Consider the following 20000-nt stretch of genomic DNA (forward strand, 5'->3'; position numbering starts at 1 on the left):
AACCTCAGCTTAGCTGTGAATACTGAAGGTTTTTATTGTGTACGTTAGCATTCTGGACAACTGTGCTTAGAGCTAGCGCTTTAGCTAGCACTGTAAATAACTCTGCTGTGTGATTAGCGGTGAGTGACGTAGCGAAAATATCAAACTGTGACATTTAAAAAAATTCTGAATAATAATTTTGTTAAAAGCACAACAACATGGAGCACCATAAGTGCAGAGGTTTGTGTTTAGCAATTAAAAATGTAAAAAGTAAACATTTTACAAAAAAAAAATAGAATAAAAAAAAAATGCTACAAGCTTTAATGTTCAGTCAGTTCAACACCCGATGATAACAAAATATATCAACATCAATATTATTTATATCATTATGTCATTATATTTCCCAGTACAGTGTCTGATAACATAAAATTCTTAGATATCATTTTTTAATTAATTAGTTAATTAATTTTTTCTTACCTTTTTTGAGTTTACAGAATGATGTCATTTCTTTCTTTCTTTCTTTCTTTCTTTCTTTCTTTCTTTCTTTCTTTCTTTCTTTCTTTCAGTTTTGATTCTTTCCAATTTTTAATTCTTTCTTTCTTTCTTTCTTTTTTAATTTTGATTCTTTTCAATTTTCTTCTTTCCTGCCTTCTTTCTTTCTTTCTTTCTTTCTTTCTTTCTTTCTTTCTTTCTTTCTTTCTTTCTTCCTTCCTTCCTTCCTTCTTTCCTTCATCATTCTTTCTTTCTCTTATGGTTTTGATTCTTTCCAATTTTTAATTCTTTCTTTCTTTCATTAAATATAAAATAAACTCACTTGCTAGTCTTTATAGTCCATGTTTTTAACTGCTGAATTTTGTCTTCTGGAGCTGCTGAATAATTAGGAGATTATTTATTCCCCCTCAGATGGAGCACTGCACCCAGCCTACAGTCATCACCAAAGACTTCTGCATGGTTTTCTACTCCAGAGATGCCAAGCTTCCTGCCTCACGCTCCATCAGGAACCTGTTCAGCACCGGAGCTCTCAGGCCACTGGAGAGGTGAGACACGTCCTCGTCCTCATCCTAGGTCATCATTAACATCACTTACCTTAGCAGCGTGCTAGTTACCATAGCTAACCGCTCTGTTCCCAGCTTCCTGTTTCCTTCTTCATTTTCCTGTTTACACTTTTTGATGGCTTGTGTAATTGTTTTTTTTTTGCTCCTCAGTAATCGTGTGACCGGAGTGTATGAGCTCAGTCTGTGCCATCTGGCAGATGTTGGAAGTCCAGGTAATAAAACTGGTTGTAGTTCAGCAGATCTCAAAAATAATAACCAGAGATGTGTTCTTATAACTACATGCAATAGAGGAAGCAAGAAAAACAGACAACATACACACACACACTACACACACAACATACACATAACACACACACAACACACATAACACACAACATATATACACACAACACACAGCATACTCAGACAAAATACATACATAATATACACACACATACACAACATACACACAATATACACACACATACAACATACACACATATGACATATACACACACACACACACATAAAACATACATACACATGCAACATATGAAATACACACACACAACATACACACAGTATCGGCACCCTATTTCTCCACTCGCCTCCAAAAGTATTGGCACGCTATCTGTCCACTCGCCTCCAAAAAGCAACTACTTGCATTATAAAACCAACATCAAAATTTGTTATGAGGAATTTCAAAAATCTAGTTTATCGTTGAATTCAATGTTGTGGAACATCCTATTGTCACTTTGCAGCTTGTCACGTTACAGAGAAATGACAAAGAAGTGTGAACTTCTCTGAAAATGTCCAGTTTCACCTCTGACTGTTACAAAGAGCACTGGAGACACTGGAGACTCTTTCCATAAATAAAGAAAAAAAACTTCCCTATATCAACACACACAAACACTGGATCAATTTATCGATGACGCATGTGATCCGTTTATAATCAGCATTTGTCCATCAAACACGTCCCTCTGAACGAGCTATTGCTATAGAAACGACAATATCAATATAAACCGGCTGCTACAGAAACAGATATATCTGACAAGTCGGGATGTGTGTGTGTGTGTGTGTGTGCAGGAATGCAGAGGAGGCGTCGGCGTGTGTTGGACACCTCGGTGGCGTATGTTCGTGGTGAGGAGAACCTCGCTGGCTGGAGGCCTCGCAGTGACAGCCTCATCCTGGACCATCAGTGGGAGCTGGAGAAGCTCAGCCTCCTGCAGGAGGTACAGAGTAGGGCTTTTTAGAAGGAGTTATGAAAAATTAAAAATGATTAAAAAAGTAAAAACAAACAAGACTAACACCATGAGAGGGGTGTGGCCCAAGAGCTCAGTGACAACAGATCTATAGAAACTGAACCAAAGAGCTTTGGGTTATTTCACTACATTCCTCCACACAGAGCACAGATTTAACATCCTGTAGCTACATTTTAATCTACATTTAAAAACAAACATGTTCCATCATCTAGCTAAATCTAATGTGGACGACATTTTGACATTTTCTAGCTAAATATATTCACATAGCTGAAGTGTTTAAGATGATCTAGCTAAATTTACCCCGAGACATCAGAGTTAATGCTATCCAGCTAAATGTCACCACAGGAACCACAAATTCAACATCATTTAGCTAGACTTTACCACAGATTTTCAGATTTTGCACCTAAATTAGCATGTAGAGTTAAAGGGTTTAAGATTAGCTAGCTATTTAAACCCAGGAATGCAAATTTACCCCAGACTTGTCAAAATTTCTGAATAAATGTACTTAATGTCTGGGAAATTTCCATTCATCTATCTAAATTTAACCGCAAACATTTTCAAGTTCTCTAGAAATATAGGAAATACAGATATAACGCTAGTTAAATGGAACCAAAGGGCTTAAAGATTTACAGTAAGTTAGCTAAATTCCTCCACATAGCTGAAAGATTTAACATTGACAGAAACTTAACAGAAAATTTGACATTGTGCTAAGTTTTAGAACATACATTTTCAATTATCTAGCTAAATGTAACTATATCAATGACAGATCTAGCTAAATTCATCCAAACATCAGACTTTTTAAAGATAATCTAGTTGAATGTAAACATAAGAACAACAAATTTAACTTTATCTAGCTTAATTTCTCCCCAGACATGAGAGATTTTACCTGATCTACCTAAATTAGCATACAGATTAAAGATTAGCTGAATTTGCCACTGGATAAATTTACACATAGGGCTGGAAAATGTAAGATTAGCTATCTACATTTATCCACCGAGACATTTTCTCATCTTCTCTAGCTAGAGTTATAATGTTAGCTATCTAAATGTAACGATGGTGTCGATAGACCTAACATTAGCGATTACTATTTTTAAAGCCTACATCAGCTTATGTGTTGATTCATGTGTGTGTGTGTGTGTGTGTGTGTGTGTGTGTGTGTATGTGTGTATGTGTGTAGGTGGAGAAGACGAGGCACTATCTGCTGTTGAGAGAGAAACTGGAAGCGTCTGTGCTGAGTCAGGAGTCGCTCTGCAGTAAAGACCTGATGGAGTCGCCTAAATCTCTGAGTCCCACTCTGGCAGGCAGCCCTATACTGGACTCCACCAATGAGAGACAGAGGGAGCTGGCTGCCAAGGTGATCACCGCGGTATTAGCCGTTTATTCACACCGACAGACCGATTTGACGTTATCTAGCCAAATTTCACCACACAGCTGATGGATTTGTAGTAAGCTAGCTACATCTGAAACTAACAACACATTGTTTTTAAAGCTTTGTAACTGAAATGTAACTACAGAGATGACAGATTTGACATTATCTGGCTAAATTTAACCAACCTTCTGTGGTAAACTTAAAAACCAGCTTTAACTTTACCACAGAAGCAACAGAGTTTATGTTATTTAGCTAATTTAATTAAAGAAATTTCTTTTTTAAAGTTCTGTAGCTAAATGTAACCACAGTGTTTTGACACAATCTGGCTAAATTTACCCATCAAGCTAAAGGATTTAAAGCTATATAGCTAAATCTAATTTAAGATACATCATAATTAATGCTATCATTAGAAATGTAGTTCATGTTTTCTAGCTTAAATGTAATCAAACGGAGCTCGACTTTCATGATATCTAGCTAATTTGATCCTTTTAACCAGTTTGAGTTGATTTTACCAGCAGCTCTGAATAGTTTAGGATTAGCTAGCTAAATTTTGTCCAAAAGACTTGCAGGTTAATGTTATCTTGCTAGCTTTAACAAGCAGAAACAACAGAATTGACATCGCCTTGCTAAATTTAACTAATAGTTAAAAGAAACATGGTTAGCTAGCTGAAGCTGAACATAAACACAGCATTTTCGTGCCTTTTAGCTAAATCCAGTCACAGGAACTGGAGCTTTAAACTCATCTTGCTAAATAAAGCTGTAGCAAGAACAAATCGAATGCTAGCTATCTAAAATTCACCAGACAGATCTGACATCAGATTTTTAATATCTAATGAGCTTATTAACCAACATTCAACGAAATCAATAACAGATTTAGCGTTATTTAGATATAATTTAAGTGGATGGCAGATTTAAAATTTTCTGGCTAGCTTAAACTAGGGGATGTCAGATATCATGTATCTAGCAGGTTAGAGTTAGCTATATTGCTGTTCCTATGGTTATAACCATATAGAGCACTTTTAACGCTAGAAACTACAACAAAAAGGATAACAGATTTAATGTTAGCTAGCTAAAATTAACCAGCACTATAATGGCTTTGTAAGGGTTAGTAAAAATATTTTTTAAAAGATAGGAATGCTACATGAGGAAAACCCTTGTCTACAGTGCTAGTCATGGAAAGACAAACTTTTTTCCACATGTTTTCATAGGTACCTTTAATCATTTTTAATGTTTTGTAAAGCTTGTGGTCTAATGCTAACGCTCTTCCTCTGGTCCTCAGTGTCTGCGACTGCTCATGCACACCTTTGACAGGCAGTACAGCCAGGTGAGCAGCAGTGCCAGTGAGAGCAAGGTGAGCCTTTACCACCCTGTCCCCCACCCCGCGGGCCTCGTCTCTTTCCTCCATTCATTCAGACTGGCCCTCTGTCTGCTCTGCCTCTCTCCTTCATGAAGAGAGAGCGATCATAAAGCTCATCTTCCTCTGCCTCATTAATGATGCCTCTGACTAGTGTGATGCTAGCTCTAGCTATTTCTGATTTATTTAGATAAAGCAGTTATAAATCTAGAGCAGACATAAACCTACATAAGCAGTAATAAACCAGCTCTATCAGCTTTACCTCGTTTAGCATTAGCTGTTCCTAATGTAATTGATAAAAAACAGCGATAAATCTACTTTACCTCACATTTTCAGATAATACACAAAAAGCACTCAATATCTCTACAGTACTTACACAAACAAGTCAGAAATCCAGAGCAGTCATTAGATATGCTCTACCTCATTGAGGTAGTGTTCAAAATCCCTCTATTCAACAAATCTGCTTTAAGTTAAAGAGAGGAAAAATATTACTGTACCTCATTTACGTAGAGCCACTCTACCTTTCAAAAACCACTCTACCTCATTGAGGTAGCTCTATCTCATTGAGGTAGAATCTGCTCTAACATATTTAGAGAAAGGAAAAATACTACACTACCTTATTTAGGTAGAGCTGTTCTAGCTCATAAATTTGCTATAACTTTGAGATAGCTCAGTCTTAAACATGCTCTGCCTTATTTAGATAGAGCGGTCAAAATCTGCTCCATGTCATTAAGGATCTGCTTCAACTAGATAGAACATAAATTTATATAAATTTCCTCTGCTTTATTTAGATAGAGTGGTCACAAGACTGCTCTACCTCATTTTAAAGCTCAAAAACAGCTCTGTTTCATTTAAATAGAGTATTTTTTACATCTGGTTATAAATCAGCTCTACCTCCTTCAGACAGACTGGTCATAAACCCTGCTCTGCTTCATTTAGATAAAGTGGCTGAAAACTGCTCTACCTCATTTATATAGAGCGGTAACACATGCTACCTCATTTAAAAGTGGTTATACATCTGAAGCAGTTACATGTTTCTGCCTCACTTAGAACAGTATATAAACTTCCTTCTCTTTGTTTTTGCCTTTTTCCCTTTGATTCCTAGTGAATGTACACAGAGCATGCTGTAATTTACCTCGTTCACAAAGATTAGCTGCTTTGTTTTATCTCTTTCACCTAGAGCAGCTGCTCTGTATTTCTACCTGATTTAAACAGAACAGTCATGAACCCGTCATTTTTTATACCTTATCTGTGGTATTTGTCTTTACGTTCAAAATCCTTAAATCTGCTCTAAATTTATATATACACAGTCAGGTCCATAAGTATTTGGACAAAAAATTGAGCCCAGTTGGGTTGAAGTCATGTGACTGACTCTCCATTTAAGGACATTTCATTTCTAGGGTATGTTTTGGGTCATCTGTACTGTAAAGTGCCATCTTGTCAGTTTTGACTAAACCTGAGCAGAACCTCTAGCACCTCTGTACACTTCAGACTTCATCCTGCTTCTTCTATCAACAGTCTCATCATTAATACACACCATAACACTGCCTCCACTGATGTTTCACAGATGATGCGATGATTGGATCATGAGTTCTTCCTTCCCTTCTCCATCATCCTGCTACAAGTTCATCTTGGTTCCATCTATCCACAGAATCTTGTTCCAAATCTGTGCAGGTGTTAGATGTTTTTTTAGCAAAGTTCTGGAGAGGTTTGCATCTTGAGGTGTGTTTACGTTCATGAAGGCATTGATGATGATATGGAACCTCCTCCACAGTGTTCTTGCCCTAACTAGATGTTGTGAAGTGGTCAATCTTCACCAAGGAAAATGTTCTGTGATCCTCCACTTGGTGTCCATCATCGCTTGAGCTTCCACTACTTCACTTTAAGAACATACCAAATTGTTGTTCCTAAGCTTTCTGCTCTCTCTGGACCTCACCTGTTTGGACATCATATTGAGAGTTCTCATGTACAGCACATGGAATCAACTCCAGATATTTTTTCTCCTTGATTTGTGATAAAATAACATGGTAATGGGATACACCTCCTAATGAAGCTGTCAGTTGATTACTTTTGAGCTTTTAAAATGGAGGATTGTGTTAAAAATGGTGGTGGTGCTGGAGTACAGAGGTAAAATGACCACAACTGTGTCACCGTCCATATATTAGAGCTTATGTTATATGTTATTATTTAAATAAAATCCAACACATGTTCAGTCTTATGTGGACAGAGCGGTTAGAATTCAATCTCCTTTATGTGTTCATCACTGTCCTTCAGCTGGACGCTTGCTGATGAGTCCAGGACTCTCAGGATTTTTGACATTGTGGGTTTCAGGGAGCTGAAACTAAAGAGTGACCTGAGAGTATCTGATGATTGATGATGTGCTGTTTCTTGGCTTATGCAGCTATCGGAGATGTCTGCGTCTCTGCTGAGAGACACGTCGTCCTCCGCTCTGAGTTCTCTCACTCCGTCCACTACCTGTCCTTCTCTGCTGGACGGTCACTATGGAAACCTCGACCTCAGGTCAGCCATGTGTGTATTTTGGAGTTCATTTGTGATGTTGTTTTATGGCTCTTCAGTCCTCAAAATTGGCAGGACACAAATGTGTGTGTGTGTGTGATACAGTGGTGCTGAGACTCACTCTGGAGCGTCCAGTCCAGATTTGGACCCGTTCAGTCCTGAGGAGAGGAAACCTCGAACCTGTACCTTCGTCCCCAACATCCAGGAGATCCGAGTCAGGTAACACACTCGGTTAAATACAGCAGCATTACTGCGCAATTCAACATGCACTACATCATTACTGAAATGTGATTTGTTTGTTTGTTGTTGTTTTGATATTCTGGTTCCTGCAGCCCCATCGTGTCTAAGAAAGGCTACCTGCACTTCCTGGAGCCCCACACCAGCGGCTGGGTGAAGCGTTACGTGGTGGTGCGGCGTCCATACGTCTATCTGTACCGCAGTGAGAGAGACAGTGTGGAGAGAGCCGTCATTAACCTGTCCTCCGCCCAGGTGGAGTACAGCGAGGAGCAGCATGGCCTCCTGAAGGTGAGACAGTCTAACATCCAACCATCTGCTGTCTGTCTGCTTGTCTGTCTGTCAATCTGTTTACCTGTCTGTCTGTCATATCTCATGCAATTTAAAGATTTCATTTATAGTTAAATATAATCCTCCTATTATCTATCATATATATATATACACCTCTGTATGTCGTTCTGTCAGTCTGTTTGTATATCTTGCACTTCATCTGTCTGTCTGTCATCTGTCTCACTGTTTTAATATCTACCTTTGCAGTCTGTATATCAGTCTATCTATGCCTTTATTTACACCTATCTGTCTGTCTCATAAGTCTTTCAGTGCATCACTGCATCTCTCTCTCTCTCTCTTTCTCTCTCTCTCTCTCTGTCTCTCTCTTTCTCTCTCTCTCTGATCTTTCCTCTTCAATGTTGTCGCATATTTATTACTACATTAACGAGTATTTCTGCTGTGGTCCATTAGAGTGTTTTATGTATTTTATTATTTTCTCTGTAGACCCCCAATTCCTTTGCGGTGGTCACTGAGCATCGTGGAATCCTCCTGCAGGCCAGCAATGATAAAGAGATGCACGACTGGCTTTATGCCTTCAATCCACTGCTGGCTGGAACCATCAGGTAGAACTGCACTCTCAGTGTGTCTCAGTGTGTCTCAGTGTGTGTCAGTGTATCTCAGTGTCTCTGTGTGTCTCAGTATGTCTCATTGTGTCTCTCAGTGTTTCTCAGAGTATCTTAGTGTCTCAGAATGTGTCAGTGTGCCTCAGTGTATCTCAGTGTGCCTCAGTGTGTCTCAGTGTGTCTCAGTGTATCTCAGTGTGCCTCAGTGTATCTCAGTGTGCCTCAGTGTGTCTCAGTGTATCTCAGTGTGTCTCAATGTATCTCAGTGTGCCTCAGTGTGTCTCAGTGTGCCTCAGTGTATCTCAGTGTGCCTCAGTGTATCTCAGTGTGTCTCAGTGTATCTCAGTGTGCCTCAGTGTATCTCAGTGTGCCTCAGTGTGTCTCAGTGTATCTCAGTGTGCCTCAGTGTGTCTCAGTGTATCTCAGTGTGTCTCAATGTATCTCAGTGTGCCTCAGTGTGTCTCAGTGTATCTCAGTGTGTCTCAGTGTATCTCAGTGTGCCTCAGTGTATCTCAGTGTATCTCAGTGTGTCTCAGTGTATCTCAGCGTGCCTCAGTGTGTCTCAGTGTATCTCAGTGTATCTCAGTGTGCCTCAGTGTGCCTCAGTGTGTCTCAGTGTGCCTCAGTATACCTCAGTGTGTCTCAGTGTATCTGTGTGCCTCAGTGTGTCTCAGTGTGCCTCAGTGTATCTCAGTGTGCCTCAGTGTATCTCAGTGTGCCTCAGTGTGTCTCAGTGTATCTCAGTGTGTCTCAGTGTATCTCAGTGTATCTCAGTGTATCTCAGTGTATCTCAGTGTGTCTCAGTGTATCTCAGTGTGCCTCAGTGTATCTCAGTGTATCTCAGTGTGCCTCAGTGTGTCTCAGTGGATCTCAGTGTATCTCAGTGTGCCTCAGTGTATCTCAGTGTGTCTCAGTGTATCTCAGTGTATCTCAGTGTGCCTCAGTGTGTCTCAGTGTATCTCAGTGTGTCTCAGTGTGCCTCAGTGTATCTCAGTGTATCTCAGTGTGTCTCAGTGTATCTCAGTGTATCTCAGTGTGCCTCAGTGTATCTCAGTGTGCCTCAGTGTCTCAGTGTGCCTGTGTGTCTCAGTGTATCTCAGTGTGCCTCAGTGTATCTCAGTGTGCCTCAGTGTGTCTCAGTGTATCTCAGTGTATCTCAGTGTGTCTCAGTGTATCTCAGTGTGCCTCAGTGTATCTCAGTGTGCCTCAGTGTCTCAGTGTGCCTGTGTGTCTCAGTGTATCTCAGTGTATCTCAGTGTGTCTCAGTGTATCTCAGTGTGCCTCAGTGTATCTCAGTGTGCCTCAGTGTCTCAGTGTGCCTGTGTGTCTCAGTGTATCTCAGTGTACCTCAGTGTATCTCAGTGTGCCTCAGTGTGTCTGTGTGCCTCAGTGTGCCTCAGTGTGTCTGTGTGCCTCAGTGTGTCACAGTGTATCTCAGTGTATCTCAGTGTGCCTCAGTGTATCTCAGTGTGCCTAAGTGTATCTTAGTGTGCCTCAGTGTATCTCAGTGTGTCTCAGTGTGCCTCAGTGTGTCTCAGTGTGCCTCAGTGTATCTCAGTGTGCCTCAGTGTGCCTCAGTGTATCTCAGTGTGCCTCAGTGTATCTCAGTGTGCCTCAGTGTATCTCAGTGTGCCTCAGTGTGTCTCAGTCTGTCTCAGCATCATAGAACAGACGACATGCTGTAAGAACACTGTATTTAGTTAGTTAGTTTATTTGTTGGGAGAGAATTTTAATTTCAGTAATTTTAACAGTAAGCAGGCTAAAACCCCACTGGAAGCTTTGCTGTAGATTTTCCCTGAGGCAGTTCTGATCTGTATTATCTCTCCTCCTCAGGTCGAAACTCTCCAGGACGAAATCCGCACAGATGAGGATGTGAAAGCAGCGGCGCTGATCCTCCGTCTGAGATTAAACACAGAAACTCCACACACTCCTGTGCTGTAAATACTGGTGTGAAGATAATACTAGCCTGTGCCTGCCTGCCTCCCTCTCTACTGCCCCCTGCCTGTGTGTGTGTGAGAGTGAGAGAGTGTGTGTGTGTGTTTGTGTGAATGTGTTTGTATGTCATTAGCAAAAGTCCTAAGTACTGTAACTCGCCGTAACCGCGTTAAAAATCCCGCTTGTTAGTGATAATTATGATGAAAAAAATTAGCACCATACGAAACGCCTCTGTTTTAAAATGTAAAGAGTTTAGCCGCTGTAAATGCGACACAATGCTGCATATTTGTGTGTGTGTGTGTGTGTGTGTGTGAGTGTGTGCTTCTGTAGGTTAGACGTGACGTGCTCTCGTTCCCTGAGCTTTCCTTGAGACTGTAGAGAAGTGAGTTCATGTGATCACTGAGCGAATTTACAGTTTGTTTATTTGTTTACAGAATTTTTGTTTTCTGATTTCCTTAAATACGTTTAAAAAAAGCACTCATAAGATCCATAACTCGGACACAAGCCATGTCTCATCACGGCTGAAAAAAACCCCAACTCATGATATAAACTGTGTTCCAGGCATAAAAGCGTATAATAATTTTTTTTTTAAGTGGGTGGGGTTAAAATTGAATATATTATCAAGAGGTAGAGTGGGTGTGGCTTGAGATCCTAATCAATCCAGGAAATCAGATTTTCTTTAATTGTGAAAACATGAGGGATTACGTCTGTTTAGAAAGACGTGAGGAGACGTCAACATGTTCATCAGCCCTGTTCGGACAGGATGAGGTTCTCTGAGGGACGTCTGTAGTGAAACTGCTTTATCTGCTGATCTGGACGTCTCACGTTACTTTAAGTGTTTATTTATTTCGTTTATTTAAAGTGTCAGATGTTTAGAACGTTGTTTATCTGCATATTCGTCCTTCACTTCACATTGAAGACGTTATTCTGTTCTTTCCGTGAATCAGTTCGATTTGCACTGAGGTGATGTCTGAACCATTCGTCTTTCTGATGATCCGCTCTTCGGGTTAAATCTCTGAAATCAGGGCAATGGTTAGAGAGAGCCATGCCGAGGGGGTGAGGTAGCGAGAGGAGATCAGATCAGCTGAAAATATGCTGCTTAGATGATTAGAAATATATTTATTACACTGAATATTATATACAATAATCTGATTGAATGTTATATATGAAATGAGAGACAAAAAAAATTCCCCTGATGAAAAAATCGCGTCTTTCCGACGTCGTAACATTTGGGTGTGTAGCGGCGGTCGGTGGTGTGTAATGGTGGTTTGGGGGTGTGTAATGGCGGTTTGGGGGTGTGTAATGGTGGTTTGGGGGTGTGTAATGGTGGTTTGGGGGTGTGTTACGGCAGTTGGTGGTGTGTAATGGTGGTTTGGGGGTGTGTAACGGCAGTCAATGGTGTGTAACGGCGGTTTGGGGGTGTGTAATGGCAGTCAGTGGTGTGTAACGGCGGTTTGGGGGTGTGTAACGGCGGTCGGTGGTGTGTAATGGTGGTTTGGGGGTGTGTAATGGTGGTTTGGGGGTGTGTAGCGGCGGTCGGTGGTGTGTAATGGCTGTTTGGGGGTGTGTAACGGCAGTCAGTGGTGTGTAACGGCGGTTTGGGGGTGTGTAACGGCGGTTTGGGGGTGTGTAATGGCGGTTTGGGGGTGTGTAACGGCAGTCAGTGGTGTGTAATGGCAGTTTGGGGGTGTGTAACGGCAGTCAGTGGTGTGTAATGGTGGTTTGGGGGTGTGTAACGGCAGTCAGTGGTGTGTAATGGCGGTTTGGGGGTGTGTAACGGCGGTTTGGGGGTGTGTAATGGCGTTTTGGGGGTGTGTTACGCAGTTGGTGGTGTGTAATGGCGGTTTGGGGGGGGTGTAACGGCAGTTTGGGGGGTGTGTAACGGCGGTTTGGGGGTGTGTAACGGCAGTCAGTGGTGTGTAACGGCGGTTTGGGAGTGTGTAACGGCAGTCAGTGGTGTGTAACGGCGGTTTGGGAGTGTGTAACGGCAGTCAGTGGTGTGTAACGGCGGTTTGGGAGTGTGTAACGGCAGTCGGTGGTGTGTAATGGTGGTTTGCTCAAATTTCGCCTTCCTCATGGTTCCGTACTGTATTTTTGACTTTGACCCTACCCTCAGTCAAAGAACTGGAAACTTCCTGTTGGTGATATTTGAAGAAGAAAACTGCTGATCCTTTTGGAATCTGATGGAAACCTGTAAGCCGATTCCTAGAATTTGGACTGTTTTTAGAGTTTAAAAATGTATGAGTCTGAAAATGTAATTATTACGTAGAAACACGCAGAGCAGGAAGTGATGTGAGTTGAGGATGTGGACTGAAGTAAAACCTGCTGGTGTGTGTGTGTGTGTGTGTGTGTACACTATGTGTGTGGTGTAGGTGGGAATTGATCAGTCAGTCATTCTCCACCACTGTATATATGTTTCTGTGTGTAATCACAGAGTCTGAAGCATCAAATCCATCACAGAATTCTCTGAAGTGTGAAGTTTCCTCTCCCAGCCTGCGCTAGTCACCTCAGTAAACCGGCTAGTCATGAGCTAGCAACATAACCACTAAGCTAAACACTCATTTCCTTACCAAACACAGAGGAGGTCATGTGACCGAACAGTTCATATTCTTTTCATTTGTTTAAATGAACAGTTAGCATGAAATCTGGCTTGGGAATCTAGCTTGAATGCTAAGCAAGCAGTGTTTTTGCTAGCTAAAGAACAGTTCTGATAGTGTGAGAAGGTTAGCCAGATAATTGCTCTATAAATGTGAACTAGCTTGTTAGCTTAGACTGCCGAGTCATTCTTGATTAGCTAATACATCATTATTATTATTATTATTATTATTATTATTATTATTATTATTATTACACTTAATGAATGGAAAAGAAGCTGCATGTGTAACAGCGCTAGCTGATGACTAGCTAGTATTTCTGACTAGCCTGTTAATTTTAATAGGTTTTTTTCACATCATATGATTGTTTATGGCACACTAGAGACTCATATTTAGCACTTATTTCGATTTTTAAGCAAATTATTCCGTTTATTCTCTTCATTCAGACTGGTGTTTGGTGTCTTCATGACTCTGTTAGAATAAATAAAAATAATTAAAAAATAATTTAAAAAAAATGTGTATAAAATGTGTTTTGGGTCAGCCAACCCACAGAGCACGAAAAATAAAAAAATATTTTAAAAAAATAAATAAAACTTAAAAAATAAAATACACACACACACATGCAGGTTTTAAAGCAGTTCAAATGTTTCTGAGGCTTCTGTCAGGACTCTTTGACGTGGTTTTTTTGTCTTCAGCATGTTTTTATTCAAAAGTAAGCTATAAAATAAGTCCAGTAATAAAAGTACATGAAGGGTTTCCAGTTTGTTAGACTCCCAGTCTGTTAGATTCCCAGTCTGTAAAATTCGTAGGTCTGCAAGATTCCCAGTTCGGTGAGATTCCGGCAGTGCGTCTTGGTGCTCAGCTGCTCCTTTCTTCTTGGTTTCCAGTCTGTAAAATTCCCAGTTCGGTGAGATTCCCAGTTCAGTGAGATTCCGGCGGTGCGTCTCGGTGCTCAGCTGCTCGTCTGTTCGTCTCTTTCGTGTCTCTTTGCCAGTGTCTGTGGCAGCATGCTGTATATAACGACTCACCTGCCTACAGTATATCAGTAGCATTTACACAATAAACACACTAGCTGTATTATTTTGGTCCGAGATAAAGACCCTGACGTCTGCTCTACCTTCCTCCTCCTCCTCTTCCTCTTCCTCCTCCTCCTCCTCCTCCCTCTCACACACTCATCCCTCCTCCTCCTCCTCCTCTTCATGCTGTATATATAAACCAGTCCCGGCACACAGGTGTAACCTCTTTGTACCCTTACTGGATAAAGCGTAGTGTACTTAGTGCTGAAAAAGTGTTGGACTCGTGTCTCTGATGTCTGTGGACACTTAACACTTTGTTGGACGTGAAATAAATGTGCAACACTCCGTCACTCGTCTGTGTCTCCTTCATTCTCCCCTCCTTTCTGAGTGAGAAATAATCACTCTGTGATCTGTGCTTCCTTCATTCTCTATGCACACTCATCTCATCAGCCAATCAGGTGGCAGCAGCGCAATCCATACCATCATGCAGAACAAGAGCATCAGTTAATATTCACATCAGAATGAAGAGAAAGTCTGATCTCAGGGACTTTAAGCGTGGCATGGTTATTGGTATTTCAGAAGATTTTCACAACATAAAAACCCTGAGGGAGACACAGATCTGTGGAGATGCCATGCTGAAGAGAGAGATCAGAGGATATGATCAGGAAGGATACAGTAACTCAGGTAATCAGTCTTTACATCCGTGGTGAGCAGAAAAGCATCTCAGTAAGCACAAGACATCAAACCTTAAAGAAAACCATCAGAAGATCACATCATGTCCCTCTCATGAGCACAGACTCACCCACACTGATCTACTTCCAATGTTCAGCTGGACACTTTGGGTGAGTTTCTGCTCATGTGTGTATGTGTGTGTGTGTGTACCGTGAGTAGTGTACGTGAGGTGTGTACCGTGGTGAGTGGGACACGAACAGCTTGAGGAAGGTGAGGTTTCCGCTCGCAGCAGCGTAGTGGACAGGAAGAGCCCCACTGTCTCAGATTCTTGTTCTTGGCTGTCAGGATGGGAACCCGATGTGATCTTCTGCTGTTGTAGTGGTAGCTCAAGTGGTTAAGGCTCTGGATTGTTGATCAGAATATCGGAGTTCAAGCCCCAACACTGTGGAGCTGCCACTGTTGGGCCCCTGAGCAATGCCCTCAACCCCCCTCCTTCTCCAGGGGTGCAGGATTAAAGCTGACCCTGTGCTCTGGGATATGAGAACAAAGAATTTCACTATAATTCAATAGAGTCCCTTTTCTTCTAAAGGTCCAACATTTTGTGCTTCCTAAGATGATTTTCTGCTCTCCACAGATGTAAAGAGTGATTATTTGAGTTCCTGTATCCTTCCTGTTCAGCCCAGAGCAGTCTGATCATATAATCCTCTGATCTCTCTCATCACCAAGGCATCTCCACCCACAGATCTGTCTCACTCTGTGTAAAGTCTAGAGACTGCTGTGTGTAAAAATCTTCTAAATAAACCAATTACCATGCCACAGAAATCACAGAGATCAGACTTTCTCTTCATTCTGATGTTTAATGTGAAGCTTTGTGTCTGTTTCTGCATGATTTAATGCACTGTGCTGCTGCCACATGACTGGCTGTGTGGAGTGTGAAGACATAAAGGAGTGTTGGGTGTTCCTAATAAAGTGGACAGTGAGTGTAGATCTATGCTCTGGAAGAACAACAATTAGAAAAAAATGAACAAAATATGAAAGGGTAAAACTTAAATGGGACGTGTGAACAAGAAGATTTCATGTAATTCTATTTTAATTCTTATTATAAAGTTAATCACAGATAAAATGTGGGTTTGTGTTTAAATACTAATTAATAATAAATTAAAATAAACTAAATAATAATTTTCTCTCAAAGACTCACATGATAAAGTTATAGAATGAATCCGAACCTTTGACAGATATATTAACAGATGATTGGTGTTAGAGTGCACAATATGACAGGAAGCTCCTGAGGAATCCGGTTCCAGCCGGAATTTCTGTCCATCAGGATTTTCTCCATCATGGGCTGCCTGAGGTCATCACCGTGCTTCTCCTCTTTCTGTCCAGCCCACAAGCTGTTCCTCCCTCCAGCCCTTCAGAGGCTCAGGTATCATTAATTGTGAAAGAGAGAGATGGATGGAGGGATGAAGGAGGGAGGGGGAGGGTAGTGGTGTGTGTGGTGTAATAGTGAGTACACAGAGCTGGACGTTCACTGTCCTGCATGAGCTCCAGGATCGACTTGAGATGCTGCATAAAGCGATCCAGGCGGCACGTGAGGGAGATCTGGAGGCTCTCAGGGCCCTGCAGGTGTCCGGGGGCCTCACGCCGGGCGTCGCGGATGAGCAGGGGGCCACGCCGGTTCATCACGCTGCACGCGGCGGCCGGATGGAGTGTCTGCGCTTCCTGGTGAACGAGGCTAACTTCAAAGGAAACGCATGCGCCAGGAACGGAGCCACGGCCGCACACGACGCCGCCGCCACAGGACACGTGCAGGAGCTGCAGTGGCTGCTGGGATATGGCGACTGCGGGCTGGAGGTGAGGAAGGAATGAGGATGAAGAAATGTAACAATAATAAATAAAAATATAACAAACACATTGATTTTTTATTAGTTATTCAGTTCAACTTTAGCGCTTTTAACTACAGAGCAGATATATATATAAAAATATAGTTTAAAATTTATATTTATTCTATTTATATTTAGTTATGGCAAATAAAAGCACAGCAACAGCTTCGTTTGTTTAGAAACTCAGAGAGAGAGAGAGAGACAGACAGAGAGAGAGAGACAGTGAGAGAGAGACAGACAGAGAGACAGTGAGAGAGAGACAGACAGAGAGAGAGACAGTGAGAGAGACAGACAGAGAGAGAGAGACAGTGAGAGAGAGAGAGAGAGAGAGACGGAGACAGAGAGAGAGACACAGAGGGGGAGAGACAGAGACAGAGAAGTTTTTATTCATTGTATTTTCTTTTAGTCTATCTATCATGATTAGATGATGTCCCCAAAAGAATTGGAATATCTGATAGTTTTGTCATGAGGACATCTGGGCAGGTCCCCATAAGAATACATACTACAAACAAACAAACAAACAAACAAACAAACAAACAAACAAACAAAAACTGCAGCTTTTAATTTGAAAAACAAAAGATTTCCTTCAGGTTCCTGATGTTAGATAGTAAGTGTGTGTGTGTGTTTGTGTGTGTGTGTGGGGGGGGGGTTGTGTGTGTGTGTGTGGGTGTGTGTGTGGGTTTGTGTGTGTGTGTGTTTGTGTGTGTGGGTTTGTGTGTGTGTGGGTTTGTGTGTGTGTGTTTGTGTGTGTGTGTGTGTGTGGGTTTGTGTGTGTGTTTGTGTGTGTGGGTGTGTGTTTGTGTGTGTGTGTGGGTTTGTGTGTGTGTGTGTGTGGGTTTGTGTGTGTGTGTGTTTGTGTGTGTGTGTGTGGGTGTGTGTGGGTTTGTGTGTGTGTGTGTGTGTGTGGGTTTGTGAGTGTGGGTGTGTGTGGGTTTGTGTGTGTGTGTGTGTGTGTGGGTTTGTGTGTGTGTGTGTGGGTGTGTGTGGGTTTGTGTGTGGGTGTGTGTGTGTTTGTGTGTGTGTGTGTGTGTGTGTGTGTGTGGGTGTGGGTGTGTGGGTGTGGGTGTGGGTGTGTGTGGGTTTGTGTGTGTGTGGGTGTGTGTGGGTTTGTGTGTGTGTGGGTTTGTGTGTGGGTGTGGGTGTGTGTGTGTGTGTGTGTGTGGGTTTGTGTGTGTGTGTGTGTGTGTGTGTGTGTGTGTGTGTGTGTGGGTGTGTGTGTGTGTGTGTGTGGGTTTGTGTGTGTGTGTGTGTGTGTGTGTGTGTGGGTGTGTGTGTGTGTGTGGGTGTGTGTGGGTTTGTGTGTGTGTGTGTGTGTAGGATCAGGATGGTGAAGGAGCCACAGCTGTGCATTTAGCAGCTCGTTTCGGTCGAGCTGAAGCTCTGCAGTGGCTCCTGACTGCAGGGGGCAGCACTGAGCTCCAGACCCACTGTGGGGCTCTTCCTGTCCACTACGCTGCTGCGAGCGGAAACCTCACCTGCCTCAAGCTGCTTGTGTCCCACTCACCACGGTACACACACACACACACACACACACAGACAGACATAGATGTGGTTACAGCATCCCAAAACAATCGCATATACACCTACCATTCATTCAGCTGTGACTCAGGTTTCATATAGAGACACTGTGTGGTGTGTGTGTGTGTGTGCTGTTCTACACAAAGGGCTGCAGCAGGTGTGGATGGCACTGTGAAGCTGCTCATTAGTGATGGAATGGAGGCGGAGGTTAGGGGGGTGGAGGAGAAACATATGCTGAACGGATGCTCATGGATCAGTGGTCAATAATTCATCAGGAGCTCTTTATCTACCATATGTTCCTCTTCCTCCTCCTCTTTACGCACACAAATGTTCTCATTAACCCATGAAACTCCCCGGGCCGTCAGTAGATCCTCGCTGAATGACGAGGGTTCAGACTTTAGAGCGGTTTCTACACCACAGTGCTGTGTCCTGATTGGTCAGAAGGTGTTGATTAGCTAACCGCGGCTCTGACATTAGCGCAGGTTAAAATCAATGCGCTGGTGTAAATACGTCATTGTTTCCTGAATTTTTATGGAAGGAGTCTGCAGTGTCAGAGATGAAGCTGCTGTAACTCCGACGTCTTCAGGACAGACGAGTTTATGCTCCTTTGCGGTTACGCTCCTTCACGTGACATGCTGAATATGCGTTTCTTTAAATGGAAAGAAAAAAGAGAGGATGGAAATTGAAAGAAAGAGTGTTTATAGCTGCTATAATATGAGTGAGAACAGGAACTGACTCATTTCACAAGTACAGTGGAACCTCAGCATAGGAATTGAATTTGTTCTGGAGGGGAGTTCTTAAGGTGAAATGTGTATTGTGAAATGAATTTGTTCCATCAGAAATAATGCAGATAATCTGTTCCAGCTCCCAAAAATATGACCAATATTCCTGATATGAAGCGTATGTAAACTGTATGGCTGCTTACAAAGAACTGACCCAAGCCAAGCATTCCATGTCAAGGCTCCTCACAGGAAGTCATGCCACAAAGCTTGGGCTAAAAATAGAACAGACCGCCCACACCACCGATCTGTCAACAAAAAAACACCCGAAAAATCACCTAGCTTTTGAACGCATGCTGAAGGAGACGTTGGTCTCGTGGGTTAATTCTTTCACACAGCTTTCACTGACTGAAAAACATTCGTAAACTGGCTTTGGTTGGATTTCCACTGATGTTTTGACCGGCTCCTGGACGTACACGCTACTTACTTCGTAGTTTATTACTTTTTTTTACGATTTTATTTATATATGTTTTTAAAGTAAAGACAGTGATTGTGACAGTCAGGATTGATAATAACACCTCTTCCTGCAGGTGTGTGGACCATCAGATGCACACCGGAGCCACGCCCCTTTACCTAGCCTGTCAGGAGGGGCATCTACATGTGGTGGAGTTTCTGGTGAAAGACTGTGGCGTAAACGTCCATCTGCAGGCGCGAGATGGGATGAGCGTCCTGCACGCCGCCGCACACATGGGCCACCATGCGCTGGTCGTCTGGCTGGTGAGTCGGAAAAATGAGAAAAACTCAAACCTGTGATGTGCTTTAGGTTTTGTGGAGTCTGTTTTTAATTCTCGTAAACGCCTCTGTCCTGAAGATTATGGAAAACTTCAAGTTCCAGTTCACCTCTGACACCTCTGATTTGTAATGTTCAGGAGACTCCGCCCGGAGCGGAGCTTGAACCCGGTTCTGTGGTAGTTGCGATCTCCCATGTGCAGGATAAATTAAAAGCGCTGCTTTATTAACAAAA

The 20000-nt window shown here is 42.2% G+C and overlaps 2 protein-coding genes across 7 annotated transcripts in view; both read left to right on the plus strand.

The window, feature by feature from the left end:
* The window catches only part of kif1ab (kinesin family member 1Ab), a 55636-nt gene extending 41099 nt beyond the window's left edge, over positions 1-14537 (plus strand). For all 6 annotated transcript variants that reach the window (XM_058414036.1, XM_058414037.1, XM_058414042.1 and 3 more), the window contains 10 exons: positions 883-1016; positions 1185-1246; positions 2100-2245; positions 3453-3629; positions 4924-4995; positions 7400-7518; positions 7621-7734; positions 7848-8040; positions 8524-8642; positions 10476-14537. In XM_058414036.1, coding sequence (XP_058270019.1) covers positions 883-1016; positions 1185-1246; positions 2100-2245; positions 3453-3629; positions 4924-4995; positions 7400-7518; positions 7621-7734; positions 7848-8040; positions 8524-8642; positions 10476-10518 — 1179 coding nt within the window. In that variant the 3' untranslated portion in view covers positions 10519-14537. The remainder of the gene's footprint in view (positions 1-882; positions 1017-1184; positions 1247-2099; positions 2246-3452; positions 3630-4923; positions 4996-7399; positions 7519-7620; positions 7735-7847; positions 8041-8523; positions 8643-10475) is intronic.
* Positions 14538-14671: 134 nt separating this feature from the next.
* Positions 14672-20000, plus strand: part of espnlb (espin like b) — a 16677-nt gene continuing 11348 nt past the window's right edge. The window contains exons 1-3 of the mRNA XM_058414047.1: positions 14672-16710; positions 18057-18247; positions 19567-19753. Coding sequence (XP_058270030.1) covers positions 16420-16710; positions 18057-18247; positions 19567-19753 — 669 coding nt within the window. The 5' untranslated portion in view covers positions 14672-16419. The remainder of the gene's footprint in view (positions 16711-18056; positions 18248-19566; positions 19754-20000) is intronic.

The sequence above is a fragment of the Hemibagrus wyckioides genome, linkage group LG17 (assembly GCF_019097595.1).
Source record: "Hemibagrus wyckioides isolate EC202008001 linkage group LG17, SWU_Hwy_1.0, whole genome shotgun sequence".
Taxonomy (NCBI): domain Eukaryota; kingdom Metazoa; phylum Chordata; class Actinopteri; order Siluriformes; family Bagridae; genus Hemibagrus; species Hemibagrus wyckioides.